Source organism: Myotis yumanensis, unplaced genomic scaffold (assembly GCF_028538775.1).
Source record: "Myotis yumanensis isolate MYYU_CA2020_CCGP unplaced genomic scaffold, mMyoYum1.0.hap1 SCAF_9, whole genome shotgun sequence".
Lineage (NCBI taxonomy): Eukaryota > Metazoa > Chordata > Mammalia > Chiroptera > Vespertilionidae > Myotis > Myotis yumanensis.
In genome coordinates this window covers 32,520,502-32,541,459 of record NW_027223760.1, presented here as the reverse complement: position 1 = coordinate 32,541,459, position 20,958 = coordinate 32,520,502, and the positions used below count along the sequence as shown (strand labels likewise).

Here is a 20,958-nt window from a genome sequence, read left to right as displayed (position 1 = left end):
TTTTTCCCCATAACTCCCCTTCTCCCAGTTCCCGCCCCACCCTCCGCCCTCACTCCCCACCCACTGTCCTCATCCATAGGTGCACAATTTTTGTCCAGTCTCTTCCCGCATCTCCCATTCCCCTTTCCCCCCAAGAATAGTCAGTCCATTCCCTTTCTGTGTCCCTGATTCATTGTAATCACCAGTTTATTCTGTACATCAGATTATTTATTCACTTGATTCTTAGATTCACTTGTTGATAGATGCATGTTTGTTGTTCACAATTTGTATCTTTACCTTTTTCTTCTTCCTCTTCTTAAAGGATACCTTTCAGCATTTCGTCTAATACTGGTTTAGTGGTGATGAACTCCTTTAGCTTTTCCTTATCTGTGAAGCTCTTTATCTGACCTTCAATTCTGAATGATAGCTTTGCTGGATAAAGTAATCTTGGTTGTAGGTTCTTGCTATTCATCACTTTGAATATTTCTTGCCATTCCCTTCTGGCCTGCAAAGTTTCTGTTGAGAAATCAGCTGACAGTCGTATGGGTATTCCCTTGTAGGTAATTGAGTCTCTTTCTCTTGCTGCTTTTAAGATTCTCTCTTTGTCTTTTGCTCTTGGCATTTTAATGATGATGTGTCTTGGTGTGGTCCTCTTTGGATTCCTTTTGTTTGGGGTTCTCTGCGCTTCTTAGACCTGTAAGTCCATTTCTTTCACCAGGTGGGGGAAGTTTTCTGCCATTATTTCTTGAAATAGGTTTTCAATATCTTGCTGTCTCTCATCTTCTGGCACCCCTATTATTCTAATATTAGTGCGCTTGAAGCTGTCCCAGAGGCTCCTTACACTATCTTCGTATTTTCGGATTCTTTTTTCATTTTGCTTTTCTGGTTGGGTGTTTTTTGCTTCTTCGCATTTCAAATCTTTGACTTGATTCTTGCGCTCCTCTGGTCTGCTATTGGGTGTCTGTATAATATTCTTTATTTCAGTCCGTGTATGCTTAATTTCTAGTTGGTTCTTTATCATAGCATCGAGGGTCTCATTAGTTTTCGTGAGTCTCTCATCAAGTTTATTGGCTGCTTCTAGCACATTATTGCAAGCCCTCAAAATTGCGTTTTTTAGCTCCATATCCTCCATTTCTGTCATGTTTTTTTGTCTCCGCATCTTTTATGCTTTCTTGGTGCACCCCCGTGTGGTCTTTGTGTGCAGTCTTTTTCTAGTTAAGCCTTGATTGTTGTAGTTAATACTAGAGGGATCTGACCACCAGGCCTACTGGCTGTGAGAATCAGCTGTGTGGAAAACTTCTGTCCTCTGGGGAGGTGCTAATCTAGCCTTTGCCTGAGGCTATCCGGCAAATGGCTCTGCGCAGGGCTTGGGCGGGGTGGGCTCAACAGGGCGGGCGGAGGGAGCAGTTATGGCTGCTCTCAGTCCCGTTCCCAGAGGCTCTGCTTCTCAGAACCCCGGCAACCGCTGCAAACCTCGAAGAGAAAGCTGCCCTCAGGTTCCAACTGATGCCGGATAATCCCGCTTCTCCCGTTTGAGTCTGAGTCCCTAGAGACTCACTCGGATCTGGAGCTCAGAGTCTGAGACTCCCTTCTGATTGAAAACGACAACCGCGCACTCAGCCACCAGCCCGCTTTCGCGCGCACCTCCGCACCTTTAAATTTTCCACACTGCGCCTCCTCTGAGCCTCGGTATGCGTTGTCTTTCCTTCTAGTTGAAGAGTCTCTCCTCAGCCAGCCTTCCTGTGGTTCTGGTTGATGTCCGTTCCGTCTTTTAGTTGTATTTTTGAAATGGTTGTTTGCGGCAGCAGTCTCCGGTGTTTACCTATGCCGCCATCTTGGTCTCCTCTTGAAGCATTTCTTACACAGGTCTGTTTACTCTTTCCCTATGGGATTTGAGGAAGTATAAATTATACTAAATCTGGAAGCATACAGTTAAAAATAAGTCTGCACACAGCATTCTGTTCTAGACTATTCTAGAGATAATTAAGATCAGAAATATTTATTGTCAGTTTTAACCCTACTTCTTCTCACTTTTCACAATGTAATGCTATTTCTTCTACCCAGAGATATTTAAATAATAATAATAATAATAATAAGTTGACACTCAAAATAGGCCTATAATTTTTATGAAGCCAACCTTTCTGGAGATGTAATAGGCTAGAAATTTTAGCAAAAAAACTTGTATTAAGGAGTGGGTGTATTTACTTATTTTTGACAACATAGAAGATGCAACCACTATGTTCTTTTGACAGGTTGTAACAGTTACCCCCTTTGGTGGAGTCATCTTACACCTGCTGTTTCTATCATTTGTATGCAGCTGTATATTTTTAGGAGAGCAAATCAAAATATTATTGTTTTGATTTTTAATTAATCCTTTAACTGTGACATTTGCTCCTGACAGATTCTATAGACTGTGATGCCTTTCTAATGTCAAGTCCCAGTTCTGTGAGCAGAGTTACAGAATATCATAATGAAATTAGTTTGGCCTCTCTGAAAGTTATTAATGGTAATGATGAGTACATTTGCTTACCAGTGATGGGAATGCTAGTTTTAAATTAAGAAACCATTTGCCTATGCCATAGGTACTTCATTCATAGTAATCTGAAGTAGATTCTGGTCTTGAGAAAATTATGGGGAAGATGTTTAAACTTTTGTTTTCCTGATGCTTTTCTGTTACAAGTATATAGGGATAGTCTGAAAAGGCAGATGCCAATTCTGTTCTATATCAGAATTTCTTTGCATTTTGTTAATAGTCTGGTAACAATCATGATGGTCATGAAACACATATAAAAGTAGATGTAACCAAGACATATTGGAGAAGTGATACATTGCCCAGTTTGGATAAGAAATTAGAGGCACCCACTTTTCTACTTTTAAAAAATTCTTTGGAATGTATACATATTGAAAAGGCAGCATTTTAAAAGTTGCATATCGCTGAACAGAGGTAGTCACTTTGCCTCAGAATTTTTAATATTCAAGATTAAAAATGAGACCTAAACTAACTGGTAATTTACTGAAGGGTGTTAAAGGTAAAAAAAATTATTTTTTATTTGGTACTACTTTAAAGAGGTTTGCAGCAAGATTAAGGTAGACATATCATGAGGTGAAAGCCAGTTTGCTGACTGCCAACATACTTTACATGGTATAAATTGCCTTGGTTTTAGTAAAGAATTGCTAGCATGGAAATTCAATTTTATCAATTCCCAGAAATGATGAGAGAGAGGGATATACTGGTTTACATTAACCAGAATCAGAAAACACTAATTTAGAATGCCAGGTAATTCATTTCAGCGAGAAATAGACCTGTTGTGTAGACCAAACTTCTTTTGTTGGATGGGCCAACACTCACCCTACTTTGAAAGATATTTATGTGAAACCAAATTATAATCAAAAGATTGTTTTTGTTAAGGTTGGAATTAGGACAAGGTTCAGATGTTCATGATATCAAGATATAATAACTTGAAGTGTTCTCCTAAATTATAATATACTTGCCTTCAAGGCTAGATAAATTGACTTTGTGGAACAGCGCATATCATTCCCTGGGTGGTGTTAAATACCAGCTGGAAAATTATATTCTTCCTGGCTTTATGTAATAAGTAGATATCCTTTTTGTCTAGTATATCCATTTTTTCTTTAGATATCATAATTAAACTTATCAGATTAAATCCAGGGTTTGTTTTTCTTACTTCTAGACTAATGTCCTTTGCATACATATTTCTAATTTGATATATGCTACATATTGCTGTCTTAATTCACTAAGTTTCAAGGATGAGTTGCTGTCACTTGTTAATTCGGGCTTTTTCTGTCTTCAAGTCCTAACTTAAAGTATGCTATTGCCTTGAGATTTCAAATCAGCCTATATAAAATAGCTTTATAAAAATCTGCACTTTCCCAAACTTTAAAAAAAAACTAATATTGTCATTTTTACATTCTTTTACCTGCTCCCAAAATCTTTTAGCATAGGGTATACATTTGGCTGCCTAAAGCAAAAGTAAAGACAGCTCTGTCACAAACTAAAAATTTCTTAACAGAATAAAGAGGCCAGTGGAGCATGCTAATTTTCCTAAATGCCAATTTTATAAGTCTTTACCTATAATTTTCATTAGGCTAACACCAATTTTTTAAAATTACCTAGCATTTTATTATTATTTGGATTCATTTAGTTAATATGAATAGACAAAGTGCATATTTCTTTCCCTACCCTTAATAGTGTGCTTCAGAGAAGTAAACTATAAACTGGTATGATTTAGATTCTGTTAACATGCTCTGTTCTTAAGGTTTTTGTCACTGTTTGGCTTCTTTGCTTCTTCAAACCTTTATTTCTTTTCTACTGTACGTCTTTTCTTCCTGTTCCTCTTTAAACCCTCTCCCCTCACAAAATATCTTTTTATCTTCACAACATTGTCTTTCTGGCTATGTCTTAACCACTAAATAATACTGATTAATTAGAGTTTGCATAAGATGAGGTAGAATGATAACCAATCTGAAGAGAGGCTGTTAGCACTGAGTCATTCATTGGTCCTGATGGAGCTCATCTTATTTTTCAACCGATCCTCACTTCCCAGCTCCCTTGGATATCTTTCTGATGGGCATAGACTCCTCACAGCTATTTACAGTCTGTCAAATCTTTAGTGTGCTCTGTGATTTACTTTGGGGACAGTGATGAGAGAGACTTTTTTATCTGCAGTAACAAAATATAGACCTCTCTGTAACCTATTTTCATGGCTTCATCAAAAAGCTATTTTTACAAATAGTTGCTTTAGTGCATAATGTATATGATTCTTACATGTCTCTTGTGTCAGTTCTTGGGCATAGTACTAGTAAATATTCCAAAACATAGGAGACTGATACTATAAGGATCAGGATCAGCTTTTGAGTTTGGAAATGATCATTTACTGTTGTTCAGGATTTTAATTCACCTCTTGGATAGAGTAACAGGTATATCTTTCAGGTCCTGAAATACACATGCACATTCTCAAAATACTTATAATTGCCTAATACTTTCCATAAAAAATGTCATTTTAGTAACTTCAACTATCAAGGAATGGAAAAGGTAAAAAAAAAAAAAAAAAGGCAGATTTTGTTCGCTCAGTCTCTACCTAGAGCAGGGGTGGGGAACCTTTTTTCTGCCAGGGGCCATTTGGATATTTATAACATCATTCCCGGGCCATACAAAATTATCAACTTAAAAATTAACTTGCTATATTTGGTCAAGCATTTAATTAACGTCTTGGCAGGGCCAGACCAAATAATTTTTTGTTCCTTATATGGCCCACCCCACGGGCCAGACGTTCCCCACCCCTGACCTAGAGCATTCTTGTGTAACTTTAAAAGACAAGAGTTTCTTCAGCTGATTAACCATAGGTCATTTCTAGCCATTTGTAGGTTTCCCTGGAGTTTTCTACCTAAGAATCATTGTTATCATTGATAGTCCCTGGAGGTAATAGTTGAAGGCATATTAGTTTTTTAAACTAATACTTTTAAAACCCATTCCTGCTGGGTTATTAATGCTTTATTTTAACAATTTTATTTGAGAATATGAAAACAAGGAAATCTTTATATTATCCATTTTTTTAATGTTATTATCTCTATAAAGTTGCTCTGAATCTTATCTTCAAATGACTTGATTTTTCCAGGCCCCAAATGCTCACCAGTCCGTCTCCTTCAAAATCCATTCCAATTCCACAGCCTTTCCGACCAGCAGATGAAGATCATCGAAATCAGTTTGGACAACGAGATCGGTCCTCATCGGCTCCAAATGTGCATATAAACACAATAGAACCTGTCAATATTGATGTAAGTATCCAGCATTGTTAGAACTAAAAAATTCAAGTGTATTTATTTTTCTGCTACAGTTCTAATATAAATCAGAAATAAGTATCATCTTTCATTAATCACAGTTATAAGTGATAGACTTTTATGAAATATAGATCAGAAAAGCCTTGCCATCTTCTCTCATGGCATTAAATGCTTAACTGGTACCAAGTTACAGGCTTATTCTGATTTTTTCCCCCTTAAGATACCACCAGTCCTATTTTCATTTATTTAACAGATAATCCACTTGGCCATTTTATGATAAAGAAAAAATAAGAATACAGTTGTAGGTTTTTTCATTAAATCAATTTGAAATCTTTACCTAAATTTCTATAACTTTGTGTTAAATAACCCTAAGGACTAATCATTGGTTAATGTATTTTACATGTAAAGCAACCTTATCTTTTTTACTTTATTGAGTATACCATTGTATTCTATTTCTATACACATCTTGATTTGGGTATATTTTTTTAATGTAAAGTTTGTCATTAAGTTTTAATCATTCATTGTTTAAAATGCATCTTCTCTGGTTTCATCATCATATATTGTAACCTCACCTCTTCAGTTATTTTGACCACCTTCTGGCTGGTCACTCTTGACATTTTTACTTTCCTAGTTTATCTTGCACACTGTAATTTAATTATGTACATTAGTGTCAATTCTTCAATTAGACCTTAACTTCTGGACAGCAGAAACCATTCCTAATATAGCTCCTTTGGCACCTATCTTAGAACTAAATACATAATAAATCATCAAAAAATATTTGTTTCAGTAAAAGAATTAGAAAATAAGGCAGAGGAAATTCCCTATAATATAGATCAGGAGGTCAACAAACTTTTCCTTAAAGGGCCAGATAGTAAATATTTTAGGCTGTGGACCATGTGATTTTTAATGACAGCTATTGAACTCTGCCATTGTAGTGTGAAAGCAGCCATAGACAGTGCATTATAAACAAATGGATGTGGCTGTATTCCACTAAAATTTTATTTATAAGAATAGGTGGCCAGTTCATTATATTTTGCCAGTCCCTGATATAGACAAAGAGAGGAAGAGAAGAGAAAAAAGATGAAGCACACAGGATCAGTCCAACAGGACTGGTTCATTTAATTGGTCATCCCAATAACTGAGTTACACAGAAGAGGATAAAAGTGCCCTTGCCGTCTGAGCTGTGTTGGGCTGGGACCCTTGGAATAATCTCGGAATTAGATATTATGTTCTTCAGAACTTGTGCTTTAGAATAAAGAGGATAGATTATCCTTAATCTCTGTCTGTAATCAATAACGAAACAGAAAATCCACAAGGTGTTTTGTTTTGTTTTTTGCTTTGGAAAGTAATTATATATATTTAAAAAGGAAATTGAAACTGTGTAAGCAGGGTCCTGGAGTTAATGAGGTGGTTATATGTGTTAGAAGTCAGGTTGTTCTCATTATACAGTCATTCCTTATGTGAGTCCTCATAATTACAAGGTGGAATAGAGAAGCAAAAATTGTCTTAACAGGAAAACATATTAGTTTCCACTCAAACATCTCTTGCCATTTAATATCAGCCTGCGTCCCAACCCCTTTACATTAATATCCAACATTTCAATGAAAACATAATGCAAACTTATTTCGAATCTGGCACACACACAAAAAAAAGATTTTAAGGATTTAATGAACACTGTAAAAAGTGACTGGAGAACTACTCAAATCATATAAAGCCATTGACAAATACATAGAATTAAGTCAGTCTAGGTAATAACAGAAAACACAAAATTCATAAGGATGACAATATATTAGGCTCTTCAAATGAAAATTATTTCAGTATCAAAGGATTGCCCTATCTGTTTTGGCTCAGTGGCTAGAGCGTCGGCCTGTGGACTTGAAGGGTTCCAGGTTCGATTCTAGTCAAGGGCACATACTTGGGTTCAGGCTCAATCCCCAGTAGGGGGCGTGCAGGAGGCAGCTGATCAGTGATTCTCTCTCATCATTGACGTTTCTATCTTTCCCTCTTCTTTCTCTCTGAAATCAATAAAAAATATACATATTAAATATCAAAGGATTGAAAGAGGCCCTTGTGGGGTGAGGGGATAGAAGATGATGGGGGTGGGGGTGGGTAAAAGATCAACCAAAGGACTTGTATGCATGCATATGAGCATAACCAATGAACACAAGACAGTAGCGGGGTGAGGGTATGTGCTGGGGGCTGGTAGCAGCCTGGGAGAGGTCAATGGGGGAAAAAGGAGACTTGTGTAATACTTTAAACAATAAAGAATTTAAATTAAAAAAAGAAAGAGGCCTTTGAAGGGTAGAGTCCCCTAAAATTGTTTTTAAATATATTTTTATTGATTTCAGAGAGGAAAGGAGGAGAGAGAGATAGAAACATCAGTGATGAAAGAATCATCTATCGGCTGCCTCCTGCACACCCCCTACTGGTGATTGAGGCCGAAACCCGGGCATGTGTCCTGTTAGGGAATCTAACTGAGACCTCCTGGTTCATAGGTCAACACTCAACCACTGACCCACACTGACCAGGCTAAAAGTTTTATTAAAATGACTATTATTGTGGTGTAAAAGTTGAACTTGAAATTAAGAATTTCAATTTGTGCTATCATATAAGTTTGATATTATGACCAATAAAAACTTTATTCTTTCTGTATTTATTCTAAGAATTAGCATATTTTTGAAATTATAACTTAATGTAAAAGAAATAAACCTTATTATAAATTTTAATTTTATTTTTAAAGAAAAATTCCCAAATCAGACTTTCTTCTCTCTTTTTACTGTGAATTTTTTTCTGTATTTTTATTGGATTCATTTTAAGTGACCTTTTCCTAATACTAATTTTCTCAATTAATAAGGTTTTCCTCGATCTAGTTAGATTTGAATACAAAGGAAGAAAGATGTAGGAGAAGGGAATATGGGAATAAACAGATAATGAAATAAGAAAACAAATCTTATTTCTAGATTATGTCTGTTCTCAGAAACTCAAAATTGTAACCTTCATCTTTACTTTCAAGACAAACATTCTTTAGACCAGCGATTTTCAATCTTTTCCACCTCATGACACTCATAAGCTAATTACTAAAAATCTATGGCACGCCAAAAAAAATACATTTTTTTGCTGATCTGACAAAAATATAGGTATAATTTTGATTCATTCATACCAGATGGCTATTGTGTTGCTGTTGTCATCTTTTTCGTTTGACAATCTAAGGCAGTGGTTCTCAACCTGTGGGTCGCGACTCCTTTGGGGGTCGAACCACCCTTTCACAGGGGTCACCTAAGACCATCGGAAAACACATATATAATTACATATTGTTTTTGTGATTAATCACTATGCTTTAATTATGTTCAATTTGTAACAATGAAAATACATCCTGCATATCAGATATTTACATTACGATTCATAACTAGCAAAATTACAGTTATGAAGTAGCAACGAAAATAATTTTATGGTTGGGAGTTACCACAACATGAGGAACTGTGTTAAAGGGTCGCGGCATTAGGAAGGTTGAGAACCACTGATCTAAGGGAAAGAGGTCAGTATTTCTGATTAATCATTTGTAGCATGTTTTGTTTTATTTATTTATTTTAATTGATTTGGGAGAGAGAGAGATAGAAACATCAGTGATGAGAGAGAATCATTAATTGGCTGCCTCCTGCATGCCCCCTACTGGGGATTCAACGCACAACCCAAGCATGTGCCCTTGACGAGAATCGAACACGAGACCCTTCAGTGCGCAGGCTGACGCTCTATTCACTGAGCCAATACCAGCTAGGGCAGGTATAGCATATTTTAAAAATTCTTGCGACACACTGGTTGAAAATTGCTGGTTTAAGCTATTTTGCTTTATCTCTTATTGTCACCACTATTCTGTTCTCTTAGGCTTAAGCATTTGGAGTGTCATCCTTATATCTTGCATTTTCATCCTCCCCTATAATTAAATAGTCATAATCTATTACCTTTTCCTTTTGATATGCATCCAAGATTTGTTCTTATTGCCACCACCATTTGGACCCATATTTATATTTCATTTGAACTGCTTACTTTACTACATTACTCTCCTAAATGGATTTCCTGCCATTGATTTCTCTCTCTCCATTCCATTCTTTATGCTATCACCATATTAATTTTTTACAACACCTTTATCATTATCTCTTCCCTTGTTCCAAAACTGTCATTGACTTCCCATTGATTTCAAGATGAAATGTAAACCCTTTAGCATTTTCGTTCAGTGTCAATCATTTCACTCAGTTTCAGTTGTTATTTACCATTTATTTTTCCAGTAAACAAGACTTAATATTGACTCTGGGATAGACACTGTGTCAGAATTCGGAATTAAGGATGAATTAGCACACAATCTTTGCCCTCAACAAAGTCATAATCTAATGTATGAATCATGTAAAAATAAATAATCACAAAAAATATATAATGATAGTTTATTGAAGTGGGTAATAAACTCTACCTGGTTGGATCTAGGAATATTTGGCAGATATGAACAACATTTAAGCCAGGTTGTAAAAGATGAAAGAGTAGGAGTTCATTAAATATACTAGTTGGGGTTTTAGGAAGAAAGGGCATTTGTTAAGGAAATAGTATATGCAAAAGTATGAAAGTACCTTTACATAGAAAGTTAGTGAGACCCCCCCAGGATTTTATATTTATTGGTAGCCACACAACACCTAGCACCTTGTTTGCAGATCTATGAGTATTTGTTGATAATTCTATAGAAAATGTTGAAGGCTTTATAGGATACATTGAACATGATAGAAATACTTTCGTAAAGAATTTACTCTTTGTTTTTGCCCATAAACAAAAAGCTGCCTGTTTGCAAAGAGCCTCTAAGCCTATTTAGAGACATTTGGGACCATTCAGTTCCTCATGTTTAAGTTATATTGGGCAAACACATTAATCTAAGTTCTGCCTATTAATATCCAAATTGCATTGTGTTGGCAGAAGACTCTTCCCCCTCACCCCCAACATTGTCTGTTGTAAAAAAGCTACATCTTAATGACAGATTTTAACAAAACTCTTGTTTGAGTCATTTTTGTTTTTGTCCGTCTAGTGTGTCTTTACACATCATATTTTTATTACTGTAATCAGGGTACATTTTTTATTCTGTTTTTTATTATATTGTAAACATTTCATGATTCAATCTTTATAATTATTTTAGTAGCTGCATAATACTCATTAAATTTATACACCATAATTTACTTAGCCAATATGTCAATCAGCCTAGAAGAGGGAAATAATTATTTCTGATTTTTTAGTATGGTGAATAATGCTGCACTAAACATCTTTGTGCATATCATTTTTTTCTTCTGAATTATTTCCTTAGGAAAAATTCCCAGAAGTGGAATTACAGGATCAAAGGGTATGAACATTTTATGGCTCTTAATATGTGCCAGTAGAATTTTTATAAGAATTGATGCAGCCATTGGTTTTGAATGGCCTGAAATGGATTTCAACATTTAATCAGGACTAATAATCCCTTCAGTATAGGATTAGGTTGCTTCAAATTTTGATTTTATCATTTTCACTAGCTAATTTCATATTTTTTCTGTTTTGTGAAGTAATTATAAGAGTTATTTTAAATTAACCTTTCTGTTTATGCTTAGTGGAAAATTCAGTGTTGTTATTACTTTCTTACCACATGCTTTGAATAAAATATACATTACTATTTATTTGTAGGACTTGATTAGAGACCAAGGGTTTCGTAGTGATGGAGGTAAGTGGTGATTTCAGTTTTTAAAAACTCAAGGAAAAATGCAACTGCTTTGCTGCTTGTCTCCTTTATATTTGCTTCTTTCATGAAACACAGACACAGAGAAAAATGTGTAGAGAAAACTCAAATTTTTTTTGTTTCCTTTAGTATTTATCATTTATCTCTATTAAAATTTTAACTAATTTATAACATGAATAGAGAAAAAGAAGACATTAAAAGGGTTCTTAAATGTGCTACCTATGATTTTAAAAGGTTGTCAAGGAGAGATTCTTAGTTATTTTACCCACTTTATTGATTCCAAACCCTCTCCAAAGCTGGAGATGCAAAATTTCTTTTGGAAACCTCCACCAATATTTAAATATTAAGCTTAGAATCAATTAAAACATGATTTTTAAAAATCATTCTTGGAGAATCCCTTGGATTGCCTGTTACAACTTCTCAATTTGATAGATATTGTCAACTATTTCCCTCAGTCTTCTAAAAGGGTTTGAAATGTACATCTTACATAATGGATCCCTAATAAAGAAGCCCAGTTGCCCTTTTTTTGTCCGGTAAAAAAATAAGCAAATGAGAAATTAAATTGAGATTTCTTATAGAATTTTTATCTGACTTTTCACTCTAGCACCCAGTAAAAATAGGGGGCATAAGAAAACACTACATAAGAAAATTCTTAAAAATTGCATAATTTAAATAAGAATTTACCCCCACATAATGTTTTTCCAAGAGATGGTATTTGAAACTGTCTTAAAGTTTTCTTCTAGATGATTCTCCATATTTACTTTTTCAGCTGTATTCTATCTAATAAGGAAGGCCTGCAATACTACTTACCTTGGTTAGAGTTGGTCTCTTCACTGTGACCTGCTTTGTCTTCAAAATGTCTAAGCCCAGTCTCAAAGATATTTTATATTGAACATTGTATAAACCATCTTTTGTTGTGTTTCTGTGTACCTGTGAAGCTACCAAAGTAATAACCCTGCATTAAATACTCTAGACTTCATATTTACTATAGTATATAGTTATAAAAGTGTTTTTTCTGTTTGTTATTCCATGAGCCCTCCAATTAATGTTGCTGCCAGTTTGACTTTCATATGTCTTAGTAGCTGTGGCTTTTGAAAATTTTGCCCAATACATCCAGCATTTAAATGTTGCCATCATTTTAGCATCACAAAGTTAACTTAGTCTTAAAAACTGCCTGCTTAGTATCTAAAATGAAGTGGCATCTCTTGTCCTTTCTTATGAGTCATTTTTTAAAAAATCATTGGGATTTTGAAAACAGTGTTTTAAACATCCAGAATTATTTTGTGAAGCAGGCTTCGACTCATCTTATTTATTCCCCATGACTTCTTTCATTTCTTCTGTGTGTCTGTCTTCCTGTGTTTGCCTGCCCCTCTCTTTCTCTTCTAACAGCCCCTTTGAACCAGCTGATGCGCTGTCTTCGGAAATACCAATCCCGGACTCCCAGTCCCCTCCTACATTCTGTCCCCAGTGAAATAGTGTTTGATTTTGAGCCTGGCCCAGTGTTCAGAGGTAGTTGGGCTCTTCTTTCTTGTTTTCACCCAAAGCAAACTAAATATAAACTACAGCTACTGTTTGTGCCTCACCTTCACAGCGTGTGTTTGTAAGTGTGAGAGTTTTCAGTACTAAATTTCTGCTTGGCCTGGCTGGAATGCTCTGAATGTGCTTGTCACACATACTCACTACCACAAGCTTTCTGTCATAAATTTTAAAAGCAAGAAAAGTCTTAGATTTCCATCATGTTTTTTGTTGCATTACTTTTTGGTCTTGGTAACTTCTTAAACTCAGTGGGTGGCAATAAATAACATGGGAGGGGGTGTCCTACTTGAATTCCTTTTATTTTAATCTATTTATGTAGTCACCTTGATGACTGTTAATACTTGTTATCAATTTTTTTGGTTTCTAAAAAAGTAAAAATGGAAATGGAAATCCCTATTATGAGATTTTACTAGACTTTCACCTTTATTTTTTCTGTATTATCAGCAGTGTCCTTTTTTAAATGTAGGACATGTATATTTTATATTATATCAGAGGTAGGGAGCTTTGAAAATATTTTTAATGTATTTGGGATATTTTGGCATACTTCAGGAAATTTGAAGATTGATACTTTCAGCTATGCCTTAATCTGAGAAAAAAGCAGTATAATTTCAATCTCCCATTTTATTTTGCCATAACTTTAATTAGTAGTTAAACTGATTTTTTAAAATAAAGTCAAAATTGAGGCAGGAGTTTGCTATAAATAGTTTTAAAGAACTTACTGGCTTTTGCTAGTGTCTGCCAGTTATTCTGAACATAGTGGTGGTGTTTCAGATTTTTGCTCTCAGTCCAGCTGTTTCTCAGAAAATCCATAGAATGGGCTGGAAGTCATACAGGACCAAGTGGCGTAATTTAATAATATCAGTACAGTACTAAGTAGATCAGAACTGGAAGGCCTGGACAAACAGTTAAGGCTTTATGATGTTGAAAATTATCAATAAAAGGTAGAAAATGGATTGTGCTCTAGTTAGTAGACATTCCATTTTCTTTTAGAAATTTACAGATGAGATTATGGAAATTTCACATGGTAACCTGTGATGTAATAATGATAAAATTTCTATACAGATTTAAATGTTGCCATTGGTATCCCTGTTTGAAAGATAGTGACTGCCCCTTTCCAAAGAATAGTAATATTTTTTTAAAATTCTCTTGAAGTCTTTTTGTTCTGTATGTGCAAATATTTTTTGATATCTCAGTCCTACTTAACTGTACTCAGGCCCTACTAGGAGTCATTGTCCTGAACTACTCTGAACAAGGTACTGTACATGAACTTAGAATTATTGCCACTGAGCCAGCACTTGGAAAAGTACCCATCAGAAAGTATGCAACCCTGCCAACTGAGTCCACTTTCAAAGAATACACCTCGTGGACTCAGTTGATTGATAGAATATTTCCGTTTGTAGTAACTAGATGCCATATCACTTACTTTGCTCTCACTTATAAAGGCAGTCAGGGATTATTCAGAGAGGCTTGAGAAACAGCTGGCTTTGTTGTATACAGGCAACAAATCATATTTGTTTACTAGACTAAGCCTTCAGAAACTGATGAAACTGACCAGTGTCTCTCACTCTTAAATAGTCTAGTATGTGGTATAGGATTTTTTTTTCTTCAATGTAGTGGCTAATATGAAGAAGCCAAATAAATATTTTCAACATTGTGGCCATTATTAGAATATGTTTCCATTTGGGGATTTCCATCTTTTTTTATATTATATTTTTTATGTTGATTTATATTTGTTTGCTGAAGCAACAAAATAAAGTTGTTTTTTTTATATAGGCTGTTAAATTGATTTTGCTTTTTTGATTTTTTAAGTCAAAGAAAAAGAATCTTGGGAATATTGTTTAGTATTTATCTCTTATTTTAGAGAGATTCTTCTTAGAAAATGCACCAATAAGCAAAGTGTATATCTGTAATCAGATGTTTCAAGGGTCATTAAATTGGCCAGAAAACTAAAAGAAATTATAGTACTAATTACCAAATGAGGCCCCTTTTTGGCCTATCCTTTCTAAAAGTTCTATACTTGAACATGCACTGTATTTTTTAAATAAGTCTAAATCTCCCCACACCCTCTGCCCCCAATAAATAAATTAGCATACTTGATCTTCCTTTAATGGATACATTTTTCCTTTCACTAACTTAGGGTCAACTACAGGTTTATCTGCTACTCCCCCTGCCTCATTACCTGGCTCACTCACTAATGTGAAAGCATTACAGAAATCTCCAGGACCTCAGCGGGAAAGAAAATCATCTTCATCCTCAGAAGACAGGAATCGAATGGTAAAAGTATATGATATCTTTATTCTTCTGTGTTCTCTATAGAAGTCAGAGCCAAATCTAATGTCACCTTTAGATATAATGATATGTCCATATGTGACACAAAATTCCCATAATCAAATAAAATTAAGAGCTGATAATTGTTTGCTTAAAGCACATTTGCACAACACAGATTTATGCTCTCAACTCTAATGCAATTAAGTTAAAGGTTGTTTCAAAAGAGTAAGAAAACAGTTGACCATTGAATAACAAGAATTTGTATTGCATGGATCTACTTACATGCTGGTGTGTGTTTTTTTTCAGTAAATAGACAGTTGGCCCTCCATATTCCCAGGTTTTGCATCTGTGATTCACTGGACCAAGGATTGAAAGCAGTATTGGTCCTGGAACCAATCCCCAACAGATACCAAGAGACCATTATAGTGAAGTTTTGGGAGAAATCAAAAGTTATACACCAATTTTCTTTTCTTTTTTTAATATGGAACGCTTCACGAATTTGCATGTCATCCTTGTGCATCCTAATCTCTGTATGGTTCCAATTTTTTAGTATATGTGCTGCCAAAGGGAGCACTATACACCAATTTTCCACTGCTCTGGGAGTCAGCACCCTTAAGCTCCCCATATTTGAGGGTCAACTGTAGTGTTCTCTTTTTAAAATAAGGAAAAAGGGGTAAGCCTAGTATTTTAGGAAGCATTATTAGGCATATATGTTCTAAAGCAGCGGTCGCCAACCTTTTGGACCTCATGGACCACCAGTGGCGACCGCTGTTAAAGGGCTTATCTGAAATTCAAATATTTACCAAATGATATTCTTTCCTATTTGAAAAAATAACTTTCTGCTGCACAATAAATACATATTAAAAACTAACAATTTAATATTAGCATTAATGTAGTAATAGTATATGTTGGATAGGTGGATTCTTTACCCTACCAAAGTGATTGTATATATTGACAGTTTTTTAAGAGACTGGATCAGATAAGATATCTGAGGAAATTTAGCACTGACTAGAAGAAAGTAAGGAGGTAAATTATCAACAGTAATCATAGTATATTAATTTAAAATTTTGGCCTTTGGAGCCAAAACTAGTCACAGATACTTATATGGCCTGTTAGTAGCCTTGAAGAACTGACTTAGTTCTTCAATTTAAGTTCTGTATTATAAGAATCATACTTCTATTATTCTTCCAGAGTGTGTGTGTGTGTATGTATGTTTAATGTCCCTTTCACACTCAGATACAGGGGAGAATGTACTTAGTGTGAAACAAGGTTTTCCCTTTGTTTGTTTGCTTTGGATTGACTTTTGCACTATTTTTATCAAGAAAACACTTGGTAGACGGGATTCAAGTGACGATTGGGAGATTCCTGATGGGCAGATCACAGTAGGACAAAGAATTGGTTCCGGGTCATTTGGGACAGTCTACAAGGGGAAGTGGCATGGTATGTATATAGTATGGTGACCTTCTCACAAGTTATAATAATAGGAAATATCTAATAACTTTTATTTTTTAAAAATCAAAGGGAGTATTCTCTTTTTGTATCATCAAACTTTTTTTTATCATATCCAAGAGTTATTAAAGATTTCTAACAAAAATTATGGAAAATAAAAACTGGATTCATAGCCATCAGGTCTCCTATCATTATATTAGCTACAGGTTTTAAAATGTTTTTTTTTTTTTTATTTCAGAGAAGAAAGGAAGAGGAAGAGAGAGAGAGAAACATTAATGATGAGAGAGAATCATGGATTAGCTGCCTCCTGCATGCCCCCCACCAGGAATCGAGCCCACAACCTGGGCATGTGCCCTGACCAGGAATCGAACCGTGACCTCCTGAGCCACACCAGCTGGGCTTAGTTACAGTTTTTAAAGATGATGATTCTCACCTGGCTGGCGTGGCTCAGTGGTTGAGGTCATGGTTTGATTCCCAGTCTGGGCATATGCCCAGGTTGTGGGCTCGATCCCCAGTGTGGGGTGTGCAGGAGACAGCTGATCCATGATTCACTCTCATTGATGCTTCTCTCCCTCTCCCTTCATCAGTGAAATCAATAAAAATGTATTTAAAAAAAAAAAAAAGATGATTCTCCAGGGGAGCTAATCCCCAAGATGTTTTTTTCTTTGATAATTTTTCTGCTTGTACTTTTACTAGAGGCCCGGTGCACAAAAATTTGTGCACTCGGGGGTGGGGGGTTGTACCTCAGCCCGGACTGCGCCCATTTGCAGTCCAGGACCCCTTGGGGGATGTCCACCTGTCGACTTAGGCCCACTCCCTGGGGGATCAGACCTAAGCTTGCAGTCAGACCTCCTTCTGGCAGCCAGGGAGCCCTTGGGGGATGTCCAACTAAAGGCTTAGGCCCCCAAGGGAGCTGTGATGAGGAAGCTGGGGTGACAGGAGCCACGCTGTCCCGCCCCGCCACCCTGGGTCGAGTCGCACACGGGACATCCGGGCGGGCCGGCTGATCGCTGCTGCCCCGCCAGGCTGCCCCGGGTCGCAGATAGCAGGCCCAGATGGCAGCAGGGCAGGCGGGATGGCGCTGTCCCGCCCCACTGCCCCGGGTGGCCAATAGCAGGCCTGGATGGCGGCAGAGCAGGCGGGATGGTGCTGGCCCGCCCTGCCTGCAGTATGCAAATTAGCCACCATCTTTGTTGGCGGTTAATTTGCATATCACGCTGATTAGCCCATTGGAGGCATATCGAAGGTAGGGTCAATTACCATGTTTGTCTATTAGATAGGATTTGTATTATAAACCACAAGTATATTAAAAGTGTACTTACAAAAGGAAGAAATGGAGTGAAATCATAAAAAAAGTTCAGCCTCACTAGTTATCAGAATTGCAAAATCAAAAAATAGGAATCATTATTTGCTTCTCAAGTGGACAAAGAATTTTTTAAAATTGGTCATAATTAGAGTTGTGATTATAATGCTGCTGGTGGAAAAAGAAATTGCTACAAATTTTCTGGAAAGAAATTTGGCAATATGTATATCAAGCCAATAATTCCATTTGTAGAGCTTTATAATGAGCAAGTAATTGGACAGGAACAAACATGTGTGTGCAAGTACATTAATTAGAGATTTAATATTAATGAAAAATGGAACTAAATGTAAGTGCCCATTAGTAGAGTATTATATAAATACATTGATAACCTCCATGTATGATTATATAGAAATTAAAATAGTATGGTAGATTTATATTTATGGCTATGGAAAGGTGTCTGTGTTATATTAAACTTTACAGAGCAGCATGTAAAATATCCCATATTATGGTGCTACATGGAATTATATATAACAGTTTTTAAAATGATCATCAGTATTTGAGTACATGTCTTTTTAGGTTATGTTTTCACATGAATTCATAAATATCTGTACTGATACATATAAAAGTCTAGTAGGATATACATCAATATATTAATAATGTTCATTTATGTGTGTGATATGATTATGGGAAATATTTTTTCTTTATTTCTTCAAAATGTTTAATTTTTTTACTGTGAGCACTATATAACTTTGATAATCAGGAAAAATAAGTTAATTTAATTACACTGAAGTATAATATACATAAAAGTGCATGTAAGTGTTCAAGTAGCTGAAATATCACAAAGTAAATACATCTGTAGTCAATAAACAGAACATTACCAGCATTGTAGAAGTCCTCCTCATGTCCTCCTCCCCCAAGGGCAACCACTATCTTGGTTTTAGCAGAAATCTAACAGTATGTATTCTTTTGTGACTCACCCCTTTCACTCAACATTGTTTATAAGATTCATCTGCATTGTTGTGTGTAATTGTAGATCATTCATGATCTATAAAACGATTCCTTTTTCTATCTACTATGTAATGAGAATTTTAATAGTTTCCAGTTTGGGCCTATTGCAAATGCTGCTGCTGTGAACATTCTTAGTTCAGTCATGTCATTTGATGAGCATATTTGTCCATTTTTGCTGGCTATATATCTAGAAAAGAATTATGGGGCCACTGTATATGCATATATTCAGTTTTAGTAGATACTTCCAGCATTGTTTCAAGTGGTTATACCAGTTTACACACCCACTGGCAGTGTGTGTGAGTTCTACCTGTTTCACATAAAGTTTTTTTTTGTTTTTTGTTTTTTTAAAATATATTTTATTGATTTTTTACAGGGAGGAAGGGAGAGAGATATTTAGAAACATCGATGAGAGAGAAACATCGATCAGCTGCCTCCTGCACACCCCCTACTGGGGATGTGCCCGCAACCAAGGTACATGCCCTTGACCAGAATGGAACCTGGGACCCTTCAGTCTGCAGGCCGACGCTCTATCCACCGAGCCAAACTTGGCTAGGGCAAAGTTTTTTTTAAAAAATAACTTGCCTAAGCAAAGCAACAAGTGATCTGTAGATTTGAAAAAAATGTTAGGTACTCTAATAAAGAAGTTTTGTAGTTTTCTATTTCAGCCTAGCTCCATTTGACCTGTGATTTTTAGTTTTAACATTTAGTCAGTACATGTGTCTAATTTAATATTGTTAATAACCTGGAAAATACCATGGGTACTTAACTGGTTAAATTAAATTTCCAGATGAAAAACAAGGTTGGCTGTCTTTTTTGGATTGGTATTTTGAAATATCAGTATAAGAGTATTATTGTTGGTTTAGTGTTATCCTTAGAAAATTAATGCAATTAAGGAAGGTATGATATAATTTATTTCATAAGTTACATCATAAAGCAGTTTAATAATGGTGTGGATTTAAGGCTGTGGTAATTCATGAAAATACACAAGAGTTTTTAATATTTTTAAATCTTAAAAAATAGAATGACATTTGGATTGACAATTACCTTTTAGGTGATGTGGCAGTGAAAATGTTGAATGTGACAGCACCTACACCTCAGCAGTTACAGGCCTTCAAGAATGAAGTAGGAGTACTCAGGTGAGTTAGTATGAACTATTGTTTTCCAGAGACAGTATCTGCTTTCACTCCTGTTTTCCAGTGGTTGCCACTGTTTGCTATACTTACTCAAAATGGATAAAAAGAGTTTGAGTAGATTTTAACTTTAACCATATTCTTTTAAGTGTTATGCAATATTATATTGTACAGTTGATCGGAGAATTAAGCTTAGAGTGGATTAATGTAGTATTCTGATTATGAGAAATAATACTTCCACTTATGTAAATAATACTCCCAAGATTCTAATCTTACCAGAACACATTTAGATATTACGTCATGCCCTGGAACTTGAGGAACATTAACAAACTGCAGTATGTATAGGCAAGGACAACTAAATGGGGGCGATTCTAGAACTGCATGGGGGGGCACAGTAATCAACAGAACTGAGGATATTGGGTCCATAGAAAGCTCTTATGTTCCATAGAGTAAAGACTCTTAGTCCAGAGAGCAGAACAGGGAAGCCAGTGGGGAAGTTGTAGGAAAAGGATTCTTTCTTAACCAAAAAATCTAAAACTAGAACCACTTATAAAAAAAAGGGGGGGGGGGGAATAGTGATGAACTTTCCATAATTGAAGGTATTTAAGCAACGTCTAGTTGTCTGTTTAGTATATTTAAAAAGATATTTCTGAAAAGAGTAGAATGTTAAACTAGACAATTACTAAAGTCTCTTCTAAATTTTTCCTTTTGCCTTTTTCAAAATACCTTTTTCTGACAAAATCTTA

General features: G+C 35.6%; 1 protein-coding gene and 1 pseudogene across 4 annotated transcripts in view; one reads left to right on the top strand and one right to left on the bottom strand.

Moving 5' to 3' along the window:
* Nucleotides 1–20,958, top strand: part of BRAF (B-Raf proto-oncogene, serine/threonine kinase) — a 144,877-nt gene that overhangs the window by 84,620 nt on the left and 39,299 nt on the right. The window contains exons 8-14 of one of the 4 annotated variants that reach the window (XM_070424034.1): nucleotides 5,616–5,775; nucleotides 11,114–11,149; nucleotides 11,467–11,503; nucleotides 12,908–13,027; nucleotides 15,192–15,328; nucleotides 16,645–16,762; nucleotides 20,134–20,218. In XM_070424034.1, coding sequence (XP_070280135.1) covers nucleotides 5,616–5,775; nucleotides 11,114–11,149; nucleotides 11,467–11,503; nucleotides 12,908–13,027; nucleotides 15,192–15,328; nucleotides 16,645–16,762; nucleotides 20,134–20,218 — 693 coding nt within the window. The remainder of the gene's footprint in view (nucleotides 1–5,615; nucleotides 5,776–11,113; nucleotides 11,150–11,466; nucleotides 11,504–12,907; nucleotides 13,028–15,191; nucleotides 15,329–16,644; nucleotides 16,763–20,133; nucleotides 20,219–20,958) is intronic. The other 3 variants (XM_070424035.1, XM_070424036.1, XM_070424037.1) reach the window with 3 other exon arrangements.
* On the bottom strand, nucleotides 15,798–15,896 carry LOC139017085 (U6 spliceosomal RNA; annotated as a pseudogene).